Source organism: Pipra filicauda, unplaced genomic scaffold (assembly GCF_003945595.2).
Source record: "Pipra filicauda isolate LSUMZ 115617 unplaced genomic scaffold, ASM394559v2 scaffold161_size1661140_pilon, whole genome shotgun sequence".
In the NCBI taxonomy this organism is placed as follows: domain Eukaryota; kingdom Metazoa; phylum Chordata; class Aves; order Passeriformes; family Pipridae; genus Pipra; species Pipra filicauda.
The window spans coordinates 1,138,420-1,166,239 of record NW_024104118.1 but is presented as its reverse complement, the minus strand read 5'-3'; the positions used below and the strand labels follow the sequence as shown (position 1 = coordinate 1,166,239).

General features: G+C 45.8%; 1 protein-coding gene across 1 annotated transcript in view; it reads left to right on the top strand.

Moving 5' to 3' along the window:
* Positions 1-418: 418 nt before the first annotated feature.
* Positions 419-27,820, top strand: part of PSTPIP1 (proline-serine-threonine phosphatase interacting protein 1) — a 50,566-nt gene continuing 23,164 nt past the window's right edge. Inside the window, exons 1-3 of the mRNA XM_027712315.2 lie at positions 419-608; positions 18,401-18,501; positions 21,925-21,999. Coding sequence (XP_027568116.2) covers positions 576-608; positions 18,401-18,501; positions 21,925-21,999 — 209 coding nt within the window. The 5' untranslated portion in view covers positions 419-575. The remainder of the gene's footprint in view (positions 609-18,400; positions 18,502-21,924; positions 22,000-27,820) is intronic.

The window sequence follows — 27,820 nt, the reverse complement described above, 5'->3', positions numbered from 1 at the left end:
TACTTTCCTTTTGCTTCTTTTCCTTTGCGAGACCCCAGCAGTAGATGATAGTTCGGCTGTAATTTCCTCCACAGCTTGTCTCTTTGTATTGTACTGCTTTCCTTTGCATTTTAATTTCTCTCTTTCCTCTTGTAGCTGATCAAATCATATCACTGAATTTACTGCTTTTTTTCCCCCCCTCTGGTTTTTTTTTTTCCTGTCCGCTCGCACGCACCCACAGCACGGAGCAGCCTGACACCATTTGACATTGCCTGGCTTCCTCATTTCAATATTAACTGTTTACTAGAAGAGAAACAGGTTTGGGGATGGGGTGCTGAGTGCATGCATGAATCTGTGTGTGAGCAACAGCTTTTCTGCCCTCTGTCCCTTCCCAGCCACAGGTGATTAAGCTGAGCTGCCTGGAACTGCCCCATGCTCTGGCCACCAGCCTGACTTCAGGAGGGCCAGGTCTGTGGATGTGCTGCTCTCTCTGCTCGGGCTGGGGTGCAGGGACAAGGCTCAGTGCTGTGCCTGCTGCTGCTCTCAGCCCAGAACAGACTTGCTGAACCATCCTACCCCTCTACAGAGCAATTACAATGACCCAGCTGCAGTTTAAAGATGCTTTTTGGGTAAGTGAACATTTCCTATGTGTTTCCTATATTCAGGGTATCTGTATTTAAAGTTTTTTTAAAATACAGCTTGGTTTTATATATAGTTTGAAACTAATTTAATGCTGTTCTGTGTTCTAAATTTAGTTCAGTAAAAACCCAAATTTGTCCCCAAGCAAAAACACATTGTTGGGTAGTATAAGTGTTTGACCCTGGGCAGAAGGGATGCACTGTAAAGAATATATCCAATCCCCATAAAACAACTGACATTCCCAGTTCCTGTGCTAGGTCCAGAAACCTCTCTTGAAAAGGACATGGATTTGTTTGCCTCACTGTCCTGAGGACCTGTGTGCAGTGAGTGTCCTCAGCTTTAGGAATGGCTCCCCTGAGCAGGTGAGCTCTTGGTAATGCCAGGCTGAATTCTCTGCTGTTTGGTGCAGAGCAAAGCCAGCAGCTGCCAGCAGGATGCTCCTGCTCAGCTCCCTGCACAGCCCATCCTGCTGAGAGCTGCAGGAGGGCAGCACCAGGCATGCAGTGCCCAGGAGTCCTGCAGCAGCTCAGGTGGAAAGGACCAGCAGAGACTCCACAGCTAAGCCCAAACACCCCCAGCTGATCTAAAACCAGGGAATACTAAAACAGGGGGACGTGCTCTGTACTTGTTATTGGACTTTTGGTTGAAAACCCTTTCGGTGTCTTGTTTCCAAGCTCTCTCCCTGCAGTTACAGGATAGAAAGACCCGAGTCATTTCTCTCTCAAGGGTAATCTGAGGTTCTCTTGCAACTGAAAACTGAAAGCTCAAATCTAAAATTCTAACAGTGTGAAGCTGGGTTAACAGGATGTTATGTGGTTGCCTATTGTCTGAGCATTCATTTATCCAGCATCTAGGACTGCTTTAAAGAAAGACATGAAGGCATATGAATTCTTCCTGCCATTTCAAGGCTGTTCTTTCTGCTTGTGCTTTCTTCCTCTCCACCCACCCTTCAGGGTAAAGCCTCTCTTGGTAGAAAACAGAAGGGCAGGGGCAAAACCGCATTTCAGTGAGCCACTGTCCTCTGGGCACTTCCAGGAAGCCCTCCCCACCCCCGTTCCAGCACCGGAGCTGAGCAGTTAAAAAAAAAATAAAAATGCAATGAGGAAATACAAAAATCAATGTTATTTCAGTGCTAACTGTGCTTGACCACACCCAGGTGAGATTCCCCTTTTTTATACATCTACTAAGTGCCCAGTCCAGTGTGTGTGGGGAGACACAGCTGTGAGCCAGTGTCACCCTGGGAGCTTCTGCTCCTGCATCGATGAACTTGGAAAACTCGCCCCGTGACTTTTGGAACTGGTACCTTTGGTATATTTACTTTTCAAGGTCTTGGTCTTTAGGGAGAATAACTCCAGCTATGGGAGTAGTGTGAGGGTGATTAACACCAGCTGACAATCTGGCCAGGCCGGTTCTTCACGGCTCTTCTTCCCTAAACTTCTCTCCTGTGCTTAGTCATGTTACCGTGACTCAAATCCTTGCTTTGCTTTGAAGTGATCACCTTCCTCACAGGAAACCATCTTTGGCTTTAATAGTTTTTGGGCTGGAAATGTCGTTATCCCCCAGCTTGATGAAGAGGGCAGGATATGTCCGGTTGCAGGATGGCAGCTTTAGCTACGCAATAATAAGTCTTTTAAAATGAAAACTCCCAGGATATTGCCCAATGCAGCACAAGCGTGCAGGGTGCCCCCAAATCACGAGATCAGCAATTATTTCTGCGTTCATGAGGCTCTGTTCTGCCCATTAGTGAGAGGAAAATGTGTTTGTGTGGTTTGCTTCAGTGAGCAGTTATCTCCTCTGTTTGATCTGTACCCTGAATGGAAGGGTCTTTATGACTGAAAACCAAAAAGTGTGTTTGCACCGTGGTGGGTGACTCAACACAGATCCCTGATCTCTAATTGCTGCCCAAGGACACCGCTGCACCCTCTCCCTGTGCTACACCCTGACTGGGTATCCCTGAGCAACAACCCCCTGCTCTATCATCAGTAAACTTCTGCATAAGCAGGAGTTTCTTCAGTGCCTACCTCAGTGTAAAATATGTAAAGAAATCCTAAAATCGGGAGATTTTCCCCATCTAGCAGAGAAGGAACACCATTGATTCCTCTCCAATGGTCTTCAGATTTCATAAGAACAAAGTGTCCTGTCTTTCAGGAAAAATGTAAATTGTTCCTCGTAGCAGATTTATGTTTTGTGCTCTCTTTTCCCCTGTTTAATTTAGCAGTGATAGTACTACACTAAAACTCTCACACTTGTGTCTTTGTTTAATTTTATTTTCTTTGAAGCAAGGCCTGGGCTAAAACCTGTGTACTTTTTAATTACAATGTTTATTTCTGTATCCTCGATCCTTAACGCTTTAAGGGAAAGTTGCTCAAAGCCTGCACTAAAATGTGCTTCTTAACACAGAGGATAGAAGCCTTCTATCCTCTGACAATATTTTTTGGAAAATACTAGTGAGATGAAAATTCAGATTGGGTTGATAACCAGTGCAGGGCTAACATTAATATTCTGCTGGGCTGCTGTACAAGCATAACAGATGTTACCTGTCTTCTCCAGCATCATAAGGGACAGGAAGGGAAATTCCCATGTTAATGAGGAGGATGTCTGCAATCCCAGCTGAGATCCATGCTAACAGGGTTGTGTTAACAGGCCGAGTTCTGAGCAACAGGAATTTTTTTTGTTACAAAACCCACTATCCAATAAAATCTTTCCCCCTCAGTCAGAAATACTGGGTGTCCTTCTCAGTCTCTCTCTATATTCTTGCACTCATCATTTGCTTTTCCTCTGCAATTCCTGTCATTGGCTTTTCCTTCTGTTTTGTTTCCCTCCAACATGCTGCTCAACACTCCAGTTGCAACCTATGAAATGCAGCTATTTCTGGCCAAGAGGTAGGAAATCATTGCACCACTTCCAGGCTTTGTACCCCCCTGGGAATGGGGAACAAGGAACACTTTCAAAGGAGCCATTTGGTTTTTGGGGCAGGCTCCAAAGGGCCCAGAGCTGAGTGGGAGCAAATCTATTCCCTTGGACAGCTTTGAATCCAACTCAAGTGGCCAAGTAAATTCTGAAAATATGCTGTGGGCTCCTGAGGTCCTTTGGATTTCAAAGTAGGTGCTTGGAGTGTGAAAGGCTTGTTCCTTCTCAGCTGTGGGATGAGCTCAGGGCTTTGGATTCTCACAGCTCAGATTTAAAAGCGTGAGTGAGACATGGGCCAGCAAAGGCAAATTTTAACACGTGAGCTGGCACGATTCACCTCCCTGCCCTGCTGCAGGCTGGTCTGTACCACATCCCTGCCTGTGCAGCCCCCGTGGTTCTGGTCAGACACTGCAGCAGAGGGAGCCATGGAAGTGCTTCAGGAAAAGAGTCTGTTACAAAGATGCCTAATCTCTCTTGCTTTGGCTTCAGGCTATGTTCTGCCTCAGGTTCAGTGCAAAGCTGACTTTGTAGGTGAGCCTCTCAACTCTTACTGTAGCTTTTCCACACAATGGTCTATCATATAGGCCAAAAAGATGTAATTAGCTTCACAAATAATTGAACTTCTAATGAGACTCTTAACTGTGGAGATGAGGATAAAAGTCACAGTAAAACTACCTTCTAGACTCACTAGGCCATGTACTGACGAAACCCACCACCACCTGTTTTATTCAAAATAGGAAGGTTTTTTCCTACTGGGAGCTACCCTGCTCTCCTGGGGAGGTTCAGCTTTGCAGGACCCGTTGTTTTGCAGCAGGTCTGTGAGGGGGAAGTGAGACTGGGCAGGTTTGTGGGGAGGGGTCCTGCCAGCCCTGGCACCGAGGCACTGAGCTTGGGCAGGCAGGGAGGAGGCTGGCAAACCTTCCCCCTTGGCATCCCAGCTTTGCAAGGGGTTCCCACCGAGTTCTGTTTGTATTAGAATGCACCAGTTGCATCTGCACCTACTGACACAAGGCAAATGCCCATAAATAATCCCCCAGCCCGTGGGTGGGCCAGGCTCTGCTGCCAGCGTGGTCCTGCATCGCCCTGAGCTCCAGAATGGGGCCAGGGGCAGATGTTTGGCCACAGCCCTGCTCACACCCAGGCCAGGGCATCACTGAGGGACGTGTGTGGAAATGGGGAATAAAGGGGGAACCAGCTCGGAAAAGTTGAACCAGTTGCCCAGCTGATGTCTGTGTGTGTTGTGAGGTCACTTCAGCACCACAGAAGAGGCTGCTCTACTCTATTTTAGCATGTAGTTCCTTCCTCCATCCTCCCACCTGCTCTGGGAAGGACATTTGGCTCACTGGGACAATGAGAGGCACCCATGAGGTGGGGGCAACCACGACAGTCATTGAAACCAGAGGAAATCACAAGTAGAAAACCTGGTTAGTCGTTGTGGCCATGGAAATGCTTCACAAGTCAGTGCTGAGCAGAGCACAAGAGCTAAAATGAAGCTCAAATGAATGAACACTAGATGAATGGGTTTACAACAAGTTCATGTTAGGTCAGTGACTGAAATAATCAGACAGTTAAATACATTTTATTACAGTCTTCTGATGACCATGCTGCAGATGAGGGGCTTTGACTATTTAAATTGGCTGATTAATGAAGTAAGTCACTGTGACAAATTTGTTAATATTTTTACACAGTTGTATCTGGTTCATTTGGACCCATCCTGCTCTGCAAAAGTTGTTTGGTTTTGCTTGGGCTCAGAGAAATGGAGGATTCTTATTTATGCCAACTTTAACTGTGCCATGAGTATGTATTTGAAATATGGAGTAGATGAGTCACCGACTCTCTTTTCACCGTACACAGACACATCTAAGGAGCAGAACAGCACCTAAACGAGCACTTGTCACACAGCTCGAAATGGAGCCTCAAACACAGATCAAAGAGGGTGTCCTCTGGCTTGCTAAAGCAGCCTGTTGAGGTGCATTTTCTGGTGGCAGAGTCACAGAATGGCCAGGGTTGGAAGGGGAGATCTCCAGCCAGCACAGGGCCGGTCACAGCACCTTGTGCAGCACCAAGCTTTGAGTGTCTCCACAGATGGAGACTCCACAACCTCTCTGGGCAAACTGTTGCAGTGTCTCACCGTCCTTACAGCAAAAAAACCTTCTTATGCTTAAACAGGACTTTCAGAATTTCAGCAGGTGCCCACTGCCTCTTGCCCTGTCCCTGGTTCCCCCTGAGAAGCCCTGGCTCCATCTCCCCTCCTCCCCCCGCAGGTATTTATACACACTGAGCCACCTCTCCTGCAGGCTGAGCAGTCCCAGCTCTCTCAGCCTCTCCTCCCATGACAGATTCTCCAGGGTGAATCTCAGAGTCTCCCTGTGAATCTCATTTCCACACACATTTTCCTGGCAGGACTGGGTGATTCCCAGCCCGCCCCTTTCCCCCCACAAGGCTCACACTCCTGCTTCTCTTCCTTCAGAATTTGCACTCACTGCCTGGGCACCTCGTGCTGCTTTGCAGGCACAAGGCAAGACCTGGAGCTTCAATCCAGTTACACTCATTGCGTGCTTGTATGAAAGGCAAGCCAGGCTGCTTACTTATATTTCAGCTCCTTTTAGCTCAAAAAACCCTTCTTCTGATTTCATTTTCACGCCATAATGTGGCAAGGCAGATGGCACAGAAAACACTACTTTCATCTCCAGTTTAATCTAGGTTTTGTAATAAAACTTTTCTCAGCAGCCACACTGCAATAATGTACAGAGTTCACTGTGCTGTTCAGTAAAAGTTTGGGGATTTGAGGCTGGGATGAGGGGAGGGCTCTGCACAGGGATCACTCAGGGTGTCAAGGTGAAGAAACAAAATCATGTTGAAAACGTGCATCTAGATCCCAACAGCTTTTCAGTTCTCCAAAAAACTGCTCCCTTACTATAAATGGAGTTTAGTACTTCTTTAAAGTGGTGGAAAAATGTCACTGAACAAGACTGAGGAATTGAAAAGTTCCATAGTTCTTGTTGCAACTTTATCTTTGCTTGAAATGAAAAGTAACAGTCTTGAGAATAAAGTGAAAACATACCAGCTCAGTCTAGCTTAGAGATACCAGCTCCTGTTGTTCCATTCAGGTAAATAAATAAATAAAGACAAGCTTTTTTTTTCTTTAAAGGAAAAGCTTTTCAAAACAAAAAGCTATTTGGTGCTGCTCTCAATTTCTCCAGGCCTAATCTATTCCTAAAATGAAAAATAAACAATAAAGGGTGGAGAACAAAGAAAAGAGGAAAAGAGATGGTCAGCAGCCCTGAGGTCTGAGTCTCATCACTTCAGTGCTGTAATTACTGCAGGGTTATTAATGAGTCAGGGCAGACAAACAGCCCTGGGGCTGCTGCTCAGCAGGATGGGGATCCCCAGGAGCACCAGGAGAAGGAAAGGGGGCACCTGCCATTGCAAGGCCCTGGCTGCACACCTGTTAGGACTTGTGGTTTTGACAAAACCTTTTTTATGGGAAAACACAAAACCCCCCAGTTTTCCTGGGGAGCTGTTTTGGAAGATAAAGCTGGGTGAGGATGAAAAAGTTCATGTCTGGTAAAAGCTTTGTCTGGAGATGGAGGACTAAGTGCAGTTTCTAACCAAAGAGGAGGGGACCAGACTCATAAAAACCCTCTGTGGTTCTGGGAGCTCTGCAGGGAAGACACAGCCAGGAACAGGAACTGGAGCTTTCACTGCCCACCTGCACCTGGAGTCCAGGCATGTCCTCCCTCATGCCACCAGATTCATCCATAAGTTAAACAGCTGGAGAAAGGAGAGATTAAAATGACATTCCTCTTCCCTGGACAGGCAGTGGATGGGGGATGTGTGCCAGCTGAGGCAGGGGGATGTCTCAATCAGATCTGCTCGAGCCACAGGGAATTTCTTCCTTCTATCAATGTGAATGTGGATTTTTGTTGTTTTCTGTTGCTGCTGTTCTCAAGAGGAGAAATGTGGACTTTTAAAATCTTATATAATAATTCGCAGGGCAAGAAAACTGTGTCTCACTCTGCTCTAGAAGTGATAACAGTTCCTTTCACACGAGAAGCTCATGAATTTTGCTGGTTAATGGACGAGGCAGCTGTGATTGGACACCTTGTGTGTGACAGTCGGGCTGATGCAACAGTTTTAACAGCCCAAAGGGTTGAGCAGTAGCTATGCTGGTGTGTGTACACACTTAGGTAGAGCCTGCCCATTTCCCAAACCTCTAGAGTTTGCAGCAGAAAGGGGGTGCATCCAGCTCATTGATTCAGCAATTCTTCAACATACCAGCATTAATCCATTTTTAGTTATTTTTTATAAGGCAGGACAGACATTTATGCAGGTGGGAGCAAACACAGAGAAGTGCCTGCCTGAGTGTAGTGTGATACTGGCACGGTTCTCCCACCTGGACAAACTGCTTGACTTTACTGACATGAAACCCTCCTGTTTTAAGAGTTTCTAAAAACCTAAAGCTGTTTTTGTTCTGTTGGATTGCACAATTCCCCGGGTCTTTGTCATACACCACACACCATGGAGTGTAAGAATATGTTGCATCCTATTGAGTAATGGGATATGTTGAAAGTGATGATCGAGGTGGTGAAGATCTCACATAAAATGGAAGTGGTAATGCAGCTACTGGAATAATCCTCATTAAGAAGTGAAGTAAACCTCTAATTCATTCCCCCTGTGCAGCAAGACTCTGGGAATGTTTCCTCAAGTTATACCCTTCTCCATGTGCCAGGAAAGACCACTAACAAAATGTCTGGCTCACAGGGGAAGCAGGGACCGTGGGTGCAGCAGTGTGCTGTATTTAGTGCCTTTCTCAGGACTAACAGGAAACAAGTCTAAGCTTTTTAAGACAAGGAGGAGAAAGATATATATATATATACATTATAAATTAATGTACCAACTAATAAGCAGGTCTGTTGCCTGTGGCTCTCCAAGACCTGGTGAACAGTTGCCTCTGTCCCTGGGCAGGTCAGGGTTGTTGCAGGTTGCCTCACTCACACTGGTCTGGGACTGAGCCCACGGTGCTTGCAGGAGAGGAGCTCTCTTGTAACAGAGAAGGGACCTGGAAGTGGATGAACTAAAGAGGAATAGAAACAAAAGTAATCTCTGACCATCATTTTGTATAGAACAGAAGTATCCTCTACTTGTAAGAATCCATTTCTCCTTATTTTACTTCCAGTTTCTCTTGTGTTGCTAATGTTATTCAATAAGAGACTGAAGCAATGTCTGATTTCACCACTGACACATTTATCTCTCATGTTCTGGAAGGACCATGGCCAAACAGTGCTGTGCCTTGGGAAAGGCACGTGGAAGTGCTCGCTTCTGGCCTCTCTGTTGGCCCCCAAGAAGAAGCCACCTTACTTTATGGGTTAGGCTGTTGTCTGAAGTCATCACATGGAGAAAATATAAAGGGATGCTTCCCCCTCAAGCCTGTGTCATAAAACCACCTCAGGCTCTCATTTAAAACTGGTGAGGGATTCTGCTTCCCCCTGTCCCACTTCCCACTATCCCCATCACAAAGGTGTTCCAGAAGTTTGTTCTATCCGGATTTCCTGAATGGATTCCTAGCTTTTTGTCACCCTTCTTGTTGTGATGCATCTCTGTCTGCTGGCTCCTTTTTCCTCCTGGGACAGGAGCACCAGGGCTGTGAACTGCTGTGCAGCAGGAGCATTCCTTGGCCTGAAGGTGGTCAGAGATCCCTCCCTGCAAGAGCTTCAGGTCAAGGCTGAAGTCAGCAAAAACTCATGGAAAGGGGGGAAAAAAGGATGATCTCAACCTGGTAAAATGTGCAATTCAAGAGAAAGTGCCCTGTTTTCTCTGGCTGCTTTACCATACTTGGAATGAAACAATAAATGGCAGCATCTCAAAATTAAAAGAGATGCTCTTCTCCTACTCAGTACAAAGAAGGTGTTCTTGCTAAACAGGACAGCACAAGGTTTCCATTTCCTGACTTTGCTCGTGCCTTTTGTGAAGGGTTCCCAAACTGAGCCATTATGAGAGACAGGCAGCTGAATGGAGGAGATTCTCTGGCATGTCTGCAAAGCTCTATTTCTGCCTTCCAAAAGGCAAAGCTCCTTCTATGAAATGACTGAAAGAAGCTGAGAGTTCAGAGGTCACTATTACGTTCTCCAGTGCTCTGGCTAAAGCTTGAAGGACTGGTTTTGTGGTTAATCACGCTGTGAGATGTAAAAACACTGCTATGCAAAGAAAAATAGAACACTTGTACTCTTGACAAAGAGACCAAAAATTAAGCTACAGTTTTTCTTCCTTAGGAAACACTGTGCATTCTCAGAATATTATTTAATCAAATTATTAAGAAGGGATGCTAAAATGGAGCTTATAAGCACAAGCAGAGTCCTTTTATTAGACTGGAATTGAGACTTTCCAAGCCTGTTCCCTGTGTGTCATTAGTCTGCCAGGCAGCAGACTTCACCTGCAGAAGTGAAGGAGGCTGTTGTGCAGCCATCACTTTGTAGCTGTGCAAATCATGGGGTGAGTAAAATGTGAAGAGAGCCCAACAACATGCTGTGACTATAAGAATGCCTAATACATAACACATGAGCGGTCCAGGATGCCAGGGGGGAGGACAAGGGCTCAGGAAGCTGAGAAGCAAATTCCTCTGTCAGCAGAACTCTAAAACAACCATTTCCTTCTCAGAAAAAAATTAGCAATGTCAAGAGCAAAAGACCACTGGGAAGCTACTTGTTTGCTCAGTGTTACCAGTTTTGCAATGCTGTTGTGTAGTTTGGGAAATCTCAATTTCAGTTTTATTTCTGGGTATCCCAGCTGCTGCAGGTTTGAAGTCTGACGAGGATCTTTGCTTTCATTTGAAGTTGAAGCCTGTCTTGCTACAGGGGCAGTGGGAGATGGCAACCAAACAGCTCAGCAATTGGAATGGTACAGAGGCAATGATTTTTCCCTTTGATTTTTGAAGGTCCCATTCTATGCTATGTCTGGCAATAAACACCATTTGCTCCCCTTGAAAAGTACTGCATCTCAGGTTTAGGTAACAGGGTGCAGTAAAACTGCAAACTAAGCCTCATGTGGAAAATGCCCAAGTCAACTCCTGAAATTATCACAGAAAGTCCCACCTACATCCTGAGCAAACATTTTTGTTTCTGATGCAAAATGAACTTACAAGAAGTGACAGAAATTTTATAGAACCAGCTCCAAACCACCTACTCGTCCTTGCTTTTTCTGCTTATATGGGGAAAAAAATCATATACTTTTAAAAAAAGTATTGTGTTTTTAAGCTGGTATAAATTCTGTAGTCAGTTCAATCTTGGAGAGCACAAGCTGCCACCACATTCCCACCCACTCCAACCAGTTTCAACCAGCAGGAGAAAGGAACTCTTGCACAGTGGAGCAGGACACAGCATGGTCAAAGGCTTTTAAGCTCCTTAACCAGTTCATTGTCACATGAGCATTTCTAGCAAAGGACTCGTGTCACACCCAGCACTGCTCAGGGGAGGATGTTTCAGCTGAGGTTCTGTTCTGGACAGGATGACCTTCCCCCAGGTGTGGGCTCAGCTCTTTATTTGGTTGCTCAGCTGCCTTGTCAGGTGCTGACACGTTTCCAGGACAAGGCAGTGGAGGGTCAGGCTGAGAACCCAGAAAGGCTCTGTCACATCCCAGGGGTGCAGAGCAGAGCTGGGATGGCCTCTCGTGGAACAGGAAGCACTAAACACCAAATCACTTCTTATTGCACCAGGCACACCCCCCTCTGAACCACAGCAGAGCTGGAGATGGGATTTAAACAGTCACTTGGACATCAGAGACATAAAATAGCTGCTCTTACTGCTATCCCTTTTTATTTCCCTGCTTGTTTCAGGACAGCTTGAACGGCACAGAAAGAGAGCAGTAAAATTCCTGAGACACTTCATCTCATGAATATATTTCTTGAAATACTGGGAGATTTTAAAGTATACCAGGGGAAAAAACACAAAACATAAAATGTAAAGCAAGTGATTCAATTCCAGCGAAAGGCCACGGCATGGTAGGAAATATCCTAGCGTGTACTTTGAGATTATAAATCATGTTTGACTGTTGGATATTAGATCTGTTTGCTGTTCACCTACAGTACATACTAAGCCCTTGGTAGAGCACTTGACAAGGAGAGTGGCAGATCAAGAGAACAAGACCTAGAAACACTCTTTCTAAGCAGGGCCACTACACAGTGGTATGATGCAATGATATAATTAATTGGTACCACTCACTCAGAACAACTTACTTTCAGTCCAGGACTGAGGTATCATGTTTGATACCACTGTGCATAGAAAGGATTTCTTACAGACAGTTGGAAAATATATTGGCAGAATGATGCTTGTTCAAAACTCACTGTTCCCTGTTCTCTCTAAACTTCCTCCTCTCATCGGTAGTTATTTCCTTTTTGACTCTGGAAAAGTGAAGCTTAATTTCTTACCTTACTAAAACTGTTATGAGCTTACCAAAACTAAACAAGATATGATGCAAAAGAAGTTTGATTTAGAGAAAAATTCCAAAGATACCCATAACAGATTTAGTTTTGATTATTTTTCTCTTTTGAAAATTTGTATGGACCCTTTATTTGAATGAGTTAGCAACATTTAGCATTTTTATTCCAAAACCACTTGAGAACAATTCTGATCTAAGCCTTGGAAAAATATTAAGAGCAAAGACAAGGAATGAATTTTTACAGCTAAATACTTTCATATTTAAGAGAAAGTGTGGAGGGTTTTAAATATTTTTTTTTAGTATGAGCAGATAGGACATTTAAAATAATTCCTAAATGAAGGCTCATTAGTCTAAAATAACCCCTGGTAGCTGTGCTATGACTGTCAGTGCTCGTGGCAGCAGCACTGCAGCCCGGCCCATCTGAGAGGTGCAAAGCAGGGAACTGTGGATTTTGATGCTGTTTTTACCACCACAGTAGCTCAGCACTGTCCTACCACATACCGAGCAATGCACCCAGAGTAGTTATTTCTTTTCCAGCCCTTCTTCCCCATCAGGGTGGGGGCACTGCCTCTCCCCAGGTACCACCCGGCCCCAGTTCCTGGCAGGTTTTGCAGTGGAGGTGCTGGGCCGAGGCCTTTCCTGCTGCCAGCCAGAGCTGCAGCCCCCAGAGCTCTGCAGAGAGCCAAGGTGCAGCTGGGGGCACTGCCCAGACAGCACCCACGGCTGCAGAGCTGCCAGGACTGCTGAGATCCTGCCAGGCTGGCTTGTCCTGCAGGAGCAGGCAGAGCTTTGAGTTGTGGTATGTAGACTGCCTCCAAATAAAGTCCTGGATGGGCGAGCCAGGTCCCAGGATGGTTAGAAATGCTCCAAGAAGTCCAGCCACAACAGAAAAGCCACAGTTCCTACAGCACAGCCACAAGGACTCGAGCAGTTCATGTCCCCTTCTGACCATTCCCAGCTGGACGTGCAAGTGCTTTGCACACAGGCTTGGGTAGTTTTGCTGCAGTTCAGTCCATTGTAAAAGCCACGTTCTAAAACTGTGCTTCAGTGACCAAGCCAGCATTTCAATCTCTCTTCCTTGATATTATTGCAACAGGAACCTTGCCACTTCCAAATGTAGACACTGGCTCTTCCAAAAGCCTTTCGGTCCCCTCTGGGCACCCGGCAGCACAAGGCTCAGAGGAATATGCTCTGGAGTGAGGCTGGTTCTTAGTGAAACTGTGTCACCCCAGCAATGTCAGTGCTGAACTTTCTACCCTCTGGACAGGGAACTGACCCCATCAGCCTTCCCTTGCACATTCCTCACCAAATCACAATCCTTGGAGCCTCTCCCTGATGGCTGCAGGATCCAGCTCAGAGCCAGCCAGGAAGAGTCTCTCCCCCAGTTAAATCCCGTTGTTTACCTGTGTCATTACCTATGCAGAAACTCCCACCAGGCAGTCCCAAGGCACAGATCTCTTAGAAGAGTGCTGATGGGAGGGAGCAGCATCGTTAGGCCTCTAAGGGAAAAGGAAGTGGAAAGAAGGAAGCTATCCCAGTGTGCTTACTGTCAACACCTCTGCTTGCAGTCTCCCATACCTCCTGTCAAGTATTCCAGGAAAAGCTGTTCTGGTTAAACCAGAGCATGGAAGTTGTGTTACCCTCTTTGATATTCCTTTTGTCTCTGGAGGAACAGTGCTGCTCATTGCACTGAGGGCAGGAGAGAGGAGATGCTGCCTCTCCATTAGCTGGGATTTTCCCCAGGAGAAGGAAAACCCCGGGCTCAGGTACAGAGACACATGTACAGCACTAATGGATGAACCTCAGGACAACACTGAAATCCCTGTGTCAAGCACTGTCTTACCAGTGATTATAGGTCTGTTGGACAACAAGGAACAACTAATCTCTTTAATTAAAGTAACAAAGATTAAATCCTCTTTCACAGCCACACACGCTTTGACTGAGTGGAATCCCTTTCTTGGCAATGAGAGAAATTACTGGTGGTGAGTCAAATCACCCTCTTCCAAGCAACCACCTAGATTTTTGTATAAGCAAATGATGTTTTACGCATTCAATGACTACATTTACTATCTAATTATAGCACTTTTCTGATTTCTAAAAAAAATAAAATAGTTCTTTGACTGTTCGTTAGTTGTTACAATTATCAGAAAGTCCCAGCTGAGAGGTACCAAGCACTGTCTGTGTAGTGCAGCTTAACAGCCTTTGCAAAACCATTCAGTGTGGGTGCTAATTATAACACAAAATGGTAAGTGGAAAATAGAATAGAGGCGAGACAGCTTAGCAAGACTAGATGGTTGTTTAATGAGATACAATCTTGCTGTCTGATTGTCTTGACAAAGAAAGTGTGGGTCTGTTATGGTGCTACACAGGAAATCCTCAAGAAAGTAGAGAAGAAAAACAAAAGAGGACTGAACAGAGCAGGAGAAGGAGAACCATAAAGTGCAAAGACACTAATCTGGGGGAGATGCTGGAGGCTTGTGCCAAAATGGAAATGCTGGAGCTGGAAGAAAGAATCTCCAGAGCTGGTCTCGGGATCATTGTTATTCAATATATTCATTGGATACTGGCTAAGACAGGAAGAACAAGCTGGAAATAGCTGTGGTTGATACAAACAGGTAGAATGAAGTACTGTACAAGAGGTATCTGATAACCTTCAGGCCTGGGGTAACAGAAAGCAGATAAAAATCGAAGTTTCAAAGTGCCGAGTGAGAGTAAGAGATCAGTAGCAAAAAAAGTCCAATACACTCTGGGACCTTGTTAAATAAAACAGCAGGAGAGGAGAGAATTGCAGGCATATCCATAGATCATAGCTCAGTTAGGTGTCACTGCTATGATTTGATAGTGGAAGAAGGCAAATGCAATCCTCTGATGTACCAGAAGTGTTTCTCAGAGAGCAGACATTAATGCCATGGTACAAAGCATCAGTTAGTCTTTACTGGAGGGGTAAAGCATCGTCCTTGTTCAACAGGGATTTATTCAGCCTTGAATAGGGGCTATAATGACACATGGGAATCAATGAAAGGAAAAAATAGTACGTCAGGAAAGGGCAAAGGAGGTTTGTTTGAATGCAAGAAGAGTTTGAGAGGGGATGCAGTTGTACAACACGTGAAAGAAGAAATAGAGCTGTTGAAATGTCTCAGGAACAGTGTGGCAGCAGGAGCAGGGAAGTGATTCTGCCCCTGGACTCAGCGCTGGTGAGGCCACCCCTGGAGTGCTGTGTCCAGTTCTGGGCCCTCAGCTCAGGAAGGACATGGAGGGGCTGGAGCAGGTGCAGGGAAGAGCAGCGAGGCTGGGGAAGGGACTGGAGCACAAGTGCTGTGAGGAGAGGCTGAGGGAGCTGGGGCTGTTCAGCCTGGAGAAGAGGAGGCTGAGGGGAGACCTCCTCACTCTCTACAACTCCCTGACAGGAGGGGGGAGCCAGGTGGGGGTTGGTCTCTTCTCCCAGGAACCAGCAGTAGGACAAGAGGGCACAGTCTTGAGCTGTGCCAGGAGAGGTTAAGGTTGAACATCAGGAAGAAATTCTTTACAGAGAGAGTGCTCAGCCATTGGAATGGGCTGCCCAGGGAGAGGGTGGAGTCACCGTCCTGAGCCTGGATGTGGCATCAGTGCCATGGTCCAGTTGACAAGGTGGTGTTGGATCAAAGATTGGACTTGATGATCTCAGAGGTCTTTTCCAACCTAGTTGATTCTGTGATTCTGTGAAATGTTTGTGTAAGTAAACTTAGACCTAAATGATTTGTGACTCCGTTGTGGTTGGAAATTCAGAAGCAATGTTGCAGGAGGAGCGACCGTAGCAGCTCACACTTATCTAGACCTGGGCTGTTGGCATTTCCTCTCCCCCCCTCTGCAGCCTGTGACATGCCAGTGGCATGTGCTGCTCAGACCACAGCCAGATCTGCTGCCTGGGAGGCCTGGTTTAGATTTCAGATCCTTTGGTTTCTGAAACAGGGCTTCCACATTCTTCAGGAACACATAGCGAGGACAATAAAGCAGATTTTGAGATGGATCCCCCTCCAAAATGAAGGTAGATTAAATGAGTGCCTGTGGTAGGAAGTCCTTTTTAGCCCTGTGTTTAGCTGGAGCCAAATCTCTCTCCAAGGGCTAGCCAGAGGGGCAACACCCAGATGAATCTGGCAGGCAGGAACTGGTGCCTCTGTCGGAGGAGATTCCAGCTCCCCTTCGGAGGCGGCTGCAGTGGCTCCATTTTTAACACGTTCAAGTCTTGCTCCTGTTAGCAGGCAAGGGACAGAAAGCAAAACTGTGGAGTGAGGTGCTGGCTGTCTTGAATATGGCATTGCTTCTTCCCCTGGCATTTCTGGGCTTAGAGCAGGATGTGCAGAAGGCTGGGTCGGGTCCATGAGGTGGTTTTGTCAGGCCCTGGGAGGGTCATGCTCAGCAGGCTGACCCCCAGCACACTGCTCTGTTTGTGGGGGTGGCTCTGGGTTGATAACGAGCTGGTGCTGCATTCCGTGGTTAGAGAACTTAGTAAGCTGTACAGAATTTGCCATCCTTTCACTATAACAACTGTGCCAGTTTAAAAGAGCTGGGGGAGACACCAAGTGAGTTTTAGCATTTGCTGAAAAAAAGAGATGTTGAACAGAAAGAGCAGAGGAACTTCACAGAGTGGTTATTGCTCTCACTTTGCTGCCTGTGGCAGTGGCTGACTGCTGGGCTGATACCAACCCATATGATGTTTTCATTTTCCTCTGGGCAGCATTTCTGGGACAAGGAAGCTGTGTACTCAGCTATGGGAGGTAGCTAATTGCATCTGGAAATATATAATCAAAATGCTGGGACTGTGAGCTGGTTGTGGAGCATCTGAGCAGAGTTTCTGCCAGGCAGAGGGAGCCATTTATAAGAATTTCCTTTTTTTTACAGCAGTGATGCCTTCTGCCATTGGAATGTTCTCAAAAAAAAGAGAGAGGGGGGGAAGTGATGAGTCCATTGCCAGGATATTATCAAGAACCTCTCCTACGTTCCTCTGTGAATGGCAAAGCTTGCTGCTTCTCATTTATTCCACAGCAGGATCCCTCCCTGGGATGTATGTGTGTAACTTGCCCTTGGAAACATTAGGAAAACTAATGTTTTGGGTTTGAGATCCTGTTTCTTAAGGGGTGATCCTATCATTGTCCTGTGGTTGCAACAATGATAACAGTGGGTCCATTGCACCCTCTCCATATGCTTTTATCTACATCATTATCTCTCCTGGCTCTGGTAGAGCCATTTGTCTGTCTCCTCTGGACCATTATCCAACTGCCTTTCCTTTCTCCCCTCTGCTCCTGATAAAAATGTCCATTAGGGAAGAAGGAATTACTGCTGTCAAGAAACTGTAGCACTGGAAATGTTACTACAACCTGTAGGTTTTACAGAGATTATCTGCAGAAATTTATCCTGGCTCTTGAAGAAGCAAAAAAACCCCCACTCCCAGGTCTGCAAATCTCCACAGAAGCCCCAGGGCCAGGTGAGCAGCACCAAGGCTGCCCTCAACCAGCACCATCCCTCCTCAGTGTCCCCCTGTCCTCTCCAGTCCCAGCAATAGGGAAGCAAAGCTCGAGTGCCCAACAGTTGCTTGCCAGAGGATCTTTTCCAAGTCCCAAAACTTAAGCAGCTGCCTTCTTCACAGTCATGGTGGAAAGCAATAAAGTAACCCATTTGTTAAATGATAACTACTTAGGGGACAGTGGATGGATGTATAAACTGCATTCAGTTCATATATAAGCATTTGTATTGTAGATAAAGTGCTTGAGGGAAGGAACACACTCACTCCCTTTATGGTTACACAGCCTGTGATTTTGCCATAATGCCGTAACATAAAGCTCAGGCAACATTCACCACTGCATTTTCAATAACATTATCACTCTGGACTGCTTAACTGAGGCACTCTAAGGAAATATGGCTTGTCCCAGTCCTCTTGTGAGGCAGAGGGAGGACCAGGAGTACAGGAGAAATTCTTTCTCCCTGTGTTAGAAATCCTCATCTGAACACACTCCACTGTCTGGGTGGCACAGTCACCACCCCACGGATCCATACTTGTACTGAGTTGTCTCTGACTATTCTTTTCAGAAAACATATGGTAAGAGGAGCTGTTGATCTTAACAGCTACAATACATCTCTGCTCTGCAGGGGTTCCACACCCAAGGCTAAACATGACTTCCCCAAAAAGACAGCTAGTGCCACTTTCCACACAGCAAGGCTTGTGACCCACTTCACAAATCTTTTTTCAGTGTTAAAAAATAAAGTTGATTTGATAAAAACTTTTACAGATTTCCACTTTGGAGAAACCTCACCCCTACCTGTGCCCTTAGCCCTGGGCTAATCTAAAGGTCCATTTGGATTTTCCAGAAAGTTAATTTGCTCCATATGACAGACAGTCGGTATCTGTTAAACCTGCAAACTGTTGTGCCCAAATCAGCTCAACTCTTTTCCTTTCTGTCCTCAGTGCAAGGAATTCACCTTCCACACTGGCTACGAGGTGCTCGTACAGCGCCTGCTGGAGGGGAAGAAGATGTGCAAAGATGTGGAGGATTTGCTCAAGCAGAGGTATGAAAAACAGAGTGAAAAAATGTGAACAGGCTCCTTTTTCTTTCCTCTTTGGCGACTGGAAAGGAATGGTAACCTGGTTCTGATTAGGTAGTGATACGAGTTTACATAGAAAAGCCTGATGGAAACCCCAGCCTTGTGATGTGCTTTGTGAAGGTAGATAACAAATAGAAATCTCACAGATTTGAGAAGGGAAGAGGAGGTTGAAGGAGCCAGAAACCCAGAGCTCCGTTAAGGCCCCGGTCATCACCGCTCCCGATCCCACGGCAGCACACACATCCACAAGTGGCATTTCTAAGTTTCCCCTTCTACAGGAAAAAATGACTTGCACATTTCTGTTTCTCTTTGAACGTGCTATTGCCACAAGCACTGTTTCAGTTTCCTGCCACTACCAAAAACGAGCCATTTTTCAAATACAGAGCTACATAAAATGCTGCCTAAAGCCTTCCCCAGACACCCAAGCCAACCCACATCATTTGCCAACCTTACCAGGCTTTGAATAACAATGTTGTAGTTTGTGTCCCTCCTCACCTGCTTCTTGTGGTGCTGCTCAGCAGCAGCTATGGACAGCTGACAATTTTGTGGGTGAGAAAACATGTTACACTGCTGCTCGGGCTCCTTTGCCATTCATTTCTGTACTTCTGACTTAGGAAAATAAATCTGAAATTTGTTTCTGTTCTTAAGTGGCTTCAAAACAGTTTCAACGTGTAGCATGAGGCACACACATGCTCAGGCATGACATGCAGGAAAGGCCACACAATATGGATTATATACACAGCAGCTCAGCACTGTCTCCTCAGGAATATTGCTCTGCCTTCCTCAGTCACAACCTGCTTTTTCTCTCTGTGCTGTCCCCACGTAGTTTTTTTGGTTCAGGGGTTTTTTTCTGAAGGCTGTTTTTCAAGCCCTGGCACTTTCAAGGGGTGTGAGCTCTAAGACTGACAGGTGAGTGTTTCACAGCTTGTGAAGAGTCTCCCTTCGAAACCTGAAGCTATTTGAATTGCTTTTCTTGACCACCAGTGGAAGCCTTTTATACTGGTGCACATCACAGTCCTGAAGTCACATCTGCCTGATGGCAGCTTAGCTGCAAATGTTTAAAATAGCTCCTCTGTGCCTCATAACTTACAGGGATCAGAACTACACTGCAGGCTTCAGGCAGTGGAACTCTGCAGCTTAGCTGCAAATGTTTAAAATAGCTCCTCTGTGCCTCATAACTTACAGGGATCAGAACTACACTGCAGGCTTCAGGCAGTGGAACTCTGCATTGGATGCTGCACATGCCCGTGTTTCTTTCCAAAACATTACAGAGGCTTCTGCAATTTGCAGGATAAGGTTTTCCCTGGTTTGTGGCGGACTTTCCACAAAGAAATAAAAAATACATGTACAGTCATTTTGCAAATCATAGAATCAGCCAGATTGGAAGGGACCTCTGAGATCATCAAGTCCAACCCTTGATGTTTCCATGAGATTTTTTACACCCCCAAAACATTCCAGTGAGTGGGTGTATGTGTGTGTACGTGCACGTTGAGGGAGGAGGGAAAGGAGAAGCGGGCACTGAGTTAAGGAGAAAGGTATGATTTCCAGTTTATTTCTGCTGGACATTTGTCTCAGCCTGTCCTCACGTCATTCATGGGAATGACCTGGGAGCAGATCAAAGGATGGGATGAATCTCTGTTCCTAGAGGCTGCCCATACCACTGGCTTCATGCTGGAATTGCAACAAGGACTCCTGCAGCAGCTGCCCCGAGTCCTGAAACCAGCTGCCCTGCCCACACTAACATGGGATCAATTTTCCACCCACAAATCCCCCTGCCTGGCCTGGAGAAGGGACTAGGTGGTGTGGGAGTGAGAAGGCAGCTGTATTCCAGAACAAAAGCCTGGATTTAAAACACAAAATACATTCCAGCTGTGGATGGCTGCAGGGAAACCCAGAAGCTGTGTGTAAGTGTACCTAAAGGTGGGAAAGGCAGCACCAAGATGTGAAGAGATGGTGTCAGCCTCCTGCCAAATTCCTCTGACTCTGGGATAGTCCAGTCCTGTGCCTGGGGTTTCAGGAATTTTTGACCCAAGGGTTTTACAGGAGCTGGGACTGGCTTAAAAGCTGGCCATGCTTTTTTCCCATCATATATTATTTACTGAGCAAACAAACTGGGACTGCAGCACTGGAGTCATTCTCATTCCTGTATAGGCACTGGCATTAAGCAAAGTCTCTGACATGAAAGTGTTTCTCGTTACTAAGATCAGAAGCAAACTAATCTATTCTACATTGTTATGTGTCTCTGGAGTATATTTCCATTTTGATGACATTTCATTCATCGAACATGACAATGGACTGGTGTGGCCTGCCACTGCAGTTTGCACCCTGTTCCTCTGGAAGGAATCCCAAAGCAGTGATGGAGGAACACCCCACTAAAACACAGCAATTCCTAGTGTGAGAGCACATGCAATGTTAGACACAAGAGAGCCAAGGACAGAGGCCAGGAACACCCTCCACTCTGGGCTGTGGTGAGTGTGGGTTGCTGGTCCACCAGCCTGACTGATCTCCTTGGACTGGGGGAAAATCATCCCTCCCCCAAATGCTAGCACCAGGCTATCTGTTCATTATTAATTACTGACCATTCAGTAGTTTTTAGCAGTTACTCAAAGACTGAAAACTTGGTTCCGCCCTGGTCTTACACCCAGGAGGAAGGAAGTAACATATTTAGTACAAATACTTCTTTTGAACAGAAAATAGAAATGTCCTCCAGAGCTGGGGGAGGGGAAAAGAGAAAAGAAAATATTTGTATTTCTTTATTAACCATAGAAACAGAACCACTGTCCTGAGTCACCAGTTACAGTTCCCCCTTAGGTGAGACACCACATTGTACTGTCCCTTCCACTGAACTGCCCTGGCCTCACCCAACAACCAGCAAGGCTCCTTCCCCTCCACCCCCACTGCAGCTCTTCAAGCAGCACCTCAGGTTTCTATATATATTCCTGCTACTCCTGGCTCCCATGTATTCTCCTAAACCTCTCCTAAATGGATGCTGTGGAACCTACTCTTTGCTCCCCTCCTAGCCGGTATTTTACTGGGTCGGGTCAGCCATCAGTTTTAGGCTCCTTTTGCAAAGGAGGTCCTGTGTTCTGAGCATCCTCACCTCAGCTCTGTGCACCTCTTGTTCTAACTGAATCCACATTTGGGGGGCAGAGTTGTATGGAGCACTCCACGGGAATCAAAGCCACAACAATGGGCTTCATTTCCCCCTCATTTTTTCTGGAAATAGCTTACCCTGAATATTTAAGAGGTTAACTAACAGCACCAGGACTGGAGAAATAAAATAAATTGTGTTCCTTGTGGCTTTGTACCTCAGATACAATTACAGGATTTGTGTAAATGTGATCCTGATACCACTAAGAGGAATTGAGCAAGTTTTTCTTTTAACAGAGCACAAGCAGAAGAGAGATACGGGAAAGAGCTGATTCAAATCGCCCGAAAAGCAGGGGGACAAACAGAAATCAAGTAAGGAACTCTTTCATTATTCATGCAAACAAAATGATTTTGGAAGAAATATCAGACTCCTGTGTTTTGCCTATGAATGGGATCACAAGCTGCTCACTTCAGTGTGTTACACAGCACTTCCCAATGTACAGGAAAAGTGGGGGGACACCATTGTCCTTCACAAAAGGATTCATAAAATCTCTATTTGGAAACCTCCAGTAGGTCCTTTCCTGAGATTTTTTTTCATTTCAAGATTCTTAATGTTTAATATTTGCTTCCAAAAGCAAACTAAATGATGGGGAAAAAAGGGAAAGGGAAAGGAAACGGTGGTGAAATGTTTAGGATGGTGGCTTGGCAATTCTGGGAAGCTGGTGGACCCTGAGAGACTGTGACAGAACCGGTGCCAAGTGCAAAGACCCCAAAAATCAGTTTCTGCAGCAGGAAAAAATGCTTATCTTAGGAATACAAAACTTAAATCTCTTTGTAGGGACTCAATATGAAATAAATCAATGGAGCTACTGAAATGCACTAAGATGACATATATTTTTCTCTGTCTCCTCCACTACGATCTTAAATCACATATAAATTGTGTTGGGAGGGAAAGATATATGTTGGCATGGAATTTAACTTAATAAACACTGCTGATAAACTGCTGCTATTATTGGTGGCAGCAGCAATAATGAGACATTTTGCCATTATTGTAACAAGTAATAATACAGTAATAAGGTGGCAGAGGATGAAGATGTGAGGTCACAGAAGACAAGCCTGAAAGAGAAGACCTCAATCTAAACACAACCCAGCTCTATTGATCCCTGGGGCCTGCTGCCCTCATCCCTCCCATATCTCATTCCTTAATTGCAGTCTCCTTCCCGTGTCCATTCATCACTCTCAGTGCAAGCCTGGTTTCCTGTTCATGTTTTATGGGAAAACTTGACCCCAAAGCCGTGTATGGCCACGGCAGGGAAGTGCCAGGGAATCACCTGTAGCACTGACTGTGGGTTTGGTGGTGGTCCCTCCAGGCTGACAGGGAAGCTGGACACTAAGGCTCTCTCCAGAGGACGTGCAAAGCTCTCCCCCTCCCAGGGGTCCATCTCTGCCTTGCCCCCGAGCAGTGCTCAGGGATAACCAGGTTCCTGGGACACAGCTTCTGCCTTCCTGCTGTCTCAACTCACTGACTTAACCAAAGAAAAAGAAGGAGGAGAAGAAATATTCCAGAATTAAAACATCAGATTAAGGATGGATGGCTTCTTCCCAAACCAAAGATCAGAGTTCCAGGATTAAAGGAAGGCTCCACCTAAACACTTTACTGGCAATGCAGGGCAGGCAGAGCAAACGTGTTCAGCAACAGCCAGGGTTGGCTGCTCTTCGTGACTTAGTGGATAATTCATTGGTCTGGCCTTTCCTAAGAGATTGTGAAAGTTTGATTTAGAGGCAGAGCCAAGTCCCGGAGTTGGGATATGGATCCACGTTCCCCTCAAGTTGGAGGAAGTTTGGCCTTGGGCCCAGCTCCACTTTGATCTAGCAATTTTATAGCTTGGCATAGAGGGAAGGCTGAATATACCAACCAAGCACAGTGCAGAGCTGATTCACTGTGTTTCCATAACCCAGCCTGGTCTGGGGAGTGACCAGCTTTGCACTGATGTTTTTGTCAGAGCAAGTGTCTCACTTTAGCTGTCCTGAAGCAGAGAGGATACTTGGCTTTCTCTCATCCAGCATCCTCTGGTCGTTTAAGGAATTACACACATGGACAATGAAGGGCTTTTGTCCAGAGCAAAGACTTAAAATCAGAGAAAACTAAAGTCTGTTCAGGGTTGGAACAACTCAAGAAAATGAAATGTTTGGGTTTAATGCTGTTGACACCATGTGAAGTTTGTGTTTGTTTATATGACACTGATTACTGGCAGCAGTTCTGCTCCCAAGGTCAGTCCTTCAGGGAGACTTGAGGGAGGGAATCTATGCACTACCTATAATAAGAAAAGCTTGAAAGGACTATGCTACAACTGTCCCAGTGCATTTTTCCAAGTGCTTCCTCTTTATAGGACTTCCTATTATCACCTAGCACACTGAGTCCTAATTGTAATACAAGTACTTGACAGGCTGAACAGGGCTGTTCACATCTTTAAAAGCAGCTTTGAGTAGCAGTATTTCTCAAATAAAGTCTAATGTATTTGTACCTAAAACTTCCCATTGACAACCACCAGAAACAAAAGCAGCTTCCAGGGTTTTTTTGCAGAATGTTTTACAGACCTTCCTATGTATGGCACAGAAGCAGGAATTACTAATTTTAGAACACTCAGTCACTTTCTTTCTAATGCAAAATTATTATCCTCTGGTCTTAAATTCAGCCATCTTTTAAACATCTCAGATACTAAGGTGTTCTGTCACTTCTCCTGAGAAATTATTTCGCACCCCAGCAGTCCTCCATATCGGGAAGGCACCTGATACTCTTTTGAAAAGTCGATAAAGGGAACATAAAAAATCCATGCACAACAACCACCCAAACCCTTCCAGTACGAGAAAATACCCAGAAGACCTCAACAGGAACAACTGTAATGCCCAGGTTGACACTTCAGCCCAGTCAGGGCAGGCACAACAAGGCACAGAGAACAAGCATGATGAGTAAATACAGGGAGAAGCCCAGGGAATTCCATGGAATGCTGCACGAGGTAGCGGCTATCGCTGCAGAAAACAGTTCTCCCTCAAGCCTCCTCCATATTTTAAAAACTTTTAGTTTTGAATCAAATTAAAGAACAATTTCAACATTTATTCAGGTTTGTCCCTTCTCCCCCAAAATTTTGCCTTGGAGTGAATTGCTGAACTCAGCTTAAAGTATAAATAGAGTCAACTGCCCTGTTTTATTTACTGAAAGACACAGATGAAGAAATAAGCTGCTGACTCAAAAGGAAGATATTAGGGAAGGGTCACTGGAATGTAACAACAACTCTGGGACCACTTTCCATTGCTTTGAGGAAGCTCTAGGGGACAGCAGTCATCAGGATCCCATCCCATGTGCTGTCCAGGGCTGTTCCCTCACCATCCTTGCAGCTCCTGTGATGGAGAGCTGACCCCTGAGGGCCCAGCACTGCTGGTGCCTGGCAGGGACAGCTGCAGCCCAGGGCACTCCACTGTGTCAGCAGGGATACAACACCGGGACCCAGGAAAAGAGGCTCGAGTTGTGTCTCCAGCTGTGCACCAGAAACGTGAGGATGGCTTGGACCCAAGAGCCAGCAGGGAACAGGGTTGTAGCTCTGCCCCTGGAGGTGGGACTGAGTTCAGGGAGGCCCTCGCTGTGCCTTTCCCAGCAGTGTCACAACTGGCCATGGGGAGCCCCCAGGGGTCAGAAGGCTTCTAACAGCTCTCACACCAGCGAGGCAGACACGCTGCAGTGAGGGAGACGTCCTGCAACCACTTTTTATCCCATTTCTTATTTTTAAAAAAAGCCAAGAAGGGCTTTCCAAAAGAAGCTGGTGCTGGTTACCGTGGACGTAGCAAACAAACACTCCAGCTTCCAGCTCAAGAAATAAAAGTTCCCTCTGAGTGCTGTCTAACAGCCAAAGGACACCATCATTCAATGGTCCAGCCCGATTCAGGCAGATTGAGGCGTTCTGGCTGCTTGCCCTTGCCTCAAGCACTGCAGCTGGTACAACCTCCTGGCTCCAGGGGAGGTAGAGATCCTCTTCCCAAGCCATGGCACAGCCTTAACTCAGCAGTTCCTTGGCAAGTTCATTCTAATGCACAGAAGGCCCACACACTTGATTCTAAGTGCAAGGCTGCAAGACAGGTCACGCAGGCTCACACTAATCCCTTCAGCTTAATATTCTGTCCCCAGCACTGGATCCCGAGGGAAGAGTAAAAGAACAGGGCAAGGATATGAAAATATGTCTTCTAAATCATCTCCTAACCTCAGTAACTGGCAGTGCAGGGGCTGCCACAGCAGCAGCAGCTTCGTACAGAGCAGCCCCCAGTGGAGTTTTCTTCCCTTTCTTGTTTGAAACCCCGAAACCTTTTAGCATCCACTGAGTCTTAAGGCAAAGCAATTTGCTCCTGTTATCCCACTTTTTAAATTAAAAAAAATTACATCTGCATCACCATTTCACAGTCTCTAATCATAAGAGAAATTGTGAGAAGGGTTATTACAAACCTACAGCCGTGTTTTCTTGGCAAATGACAGCTTATACCCACATCCAGGGGGCAGAGAGGGAACTACATGTTCTGAAGTGGAAACTGCAGTATGGTTGTGCTCTCTCCATATTCCGAGGTGCACACATGGGAGAGGATGTACAGAAACTGGGCATTTTCAGCTGAGTTACAAACTGAGATCGAGTTTCCAAGTGTTTGCTGGTAGTGTACACTGTGGTGGTGCCTCACACACCATTAAGATGATTCTCAGCAGAGCTTGTGCCTTTAAGAGGAAGCACCTTTCTGGCTGCAAGGTGACTGGGAATTTCCATGTAGTGGCTTTGGGCAACTCTTCAGCAGAGCAACATGAAAACAGAATATGCTACAGAGCCCAGTTTGCAGCCAAACCAGAGCCTCTGGGAACTCTGTTCTTGGGTAAAATCACTGATGTAAACACGCAGTAGCTGGTTATGTTCTGCCTAGTCTGACAACATCTATTTTTGTCATTTGCTCTGCTTGTCTCTTCTCATGTATATGATTCCCTACATTTTCTGTCCCTCTTTTCCACTACCATCTCCTTCAGACCTCGAGAAAGGGTAGTTCCTTCAAGCCTATGTCTGCTGTGCCTTTCTCTGCAATCCCTGAAATGGAACATTGCAGTGAGTGTGAGGTGAGGGCATCTGTAACCAAATGCCAATTGCTGCTTCCTGTGTATAAAAATAGTGCATCTGTCACTTAATATACAGAATCCTCTGTATTAATCCACACAAAGCAGGCATTTTTGAACTGCAGCTAAAAGTCAGTTTGGAAGGTCACATCCTTCCATGGTTGATTATTCTCCACTCCAATGTTCTGAACCCACACAGAGTTTGTACACTCGTTCTTTGAACTTTCAGGACTCTGCAAAAGGGACCTAAGCCTGTGCTCAGTTCCCATTCAAGTCAATCTAAATAAGCTCTCTGGTGATCAGGATAGGCATTTTTGAGCAGTGCTACTCTCTTTCTAAAGAGACACGAGGAAATTTAGTTTTATTTTAAAGGTACCAAAGTTGTTTTGATTGTTTAAGCCTTTGATTTGAATGGCATGGTTCATTCTGGAGTCACAATTTGTTGTCTGTGGGCACAGATTAATGGGTAGGAGAAGGCACATGGAGCTGTCATCCTGTTTGCTGCCCTCCCTCTTCACTTCTCTTTTGCAATGCAGTCACAGGCCCAGGTGCAAATTGCTTGAGACCAGACAATTCCGGACTTGTTTCACCACACCACGACTGGGCTGCACAGAAAGAATTCTTGGTAAAACCCCACTGGGACTACCCTGTGTGGCAGGAGGAAAGGCAGGTGTCAATTGTGGCCCCAGAGGGGACTGTCACTGGGGTGGTTTCACAACTGTGGGACTGGGATCTGAGTTCCCAGAGGCAGAGGGTGAACAGGACTGCTGGGAAGTGCTCTGGAGACTTCATCTGGCAGAGACTTCTCTCAAATTCAGAAAGGATATTTTTAAAAATTACAATAAGAGCAGAACATTGTAGATCACGCTGATGTGAAAATAGAAACCTACCAGAAAGGAAGGTGGGGTTATTTCACACTTCTATTCACCAAGCAAAGGTAGAAAACAAAGAAAATTAAGAAAGATGTGGTTTTACAGTTAGAAGAGCCTGTGTTACCTTCCTGTGCACGAGATATAAAAGGACTCTGAATTACTCAGTTAGCCCAGTCTCTAAAGG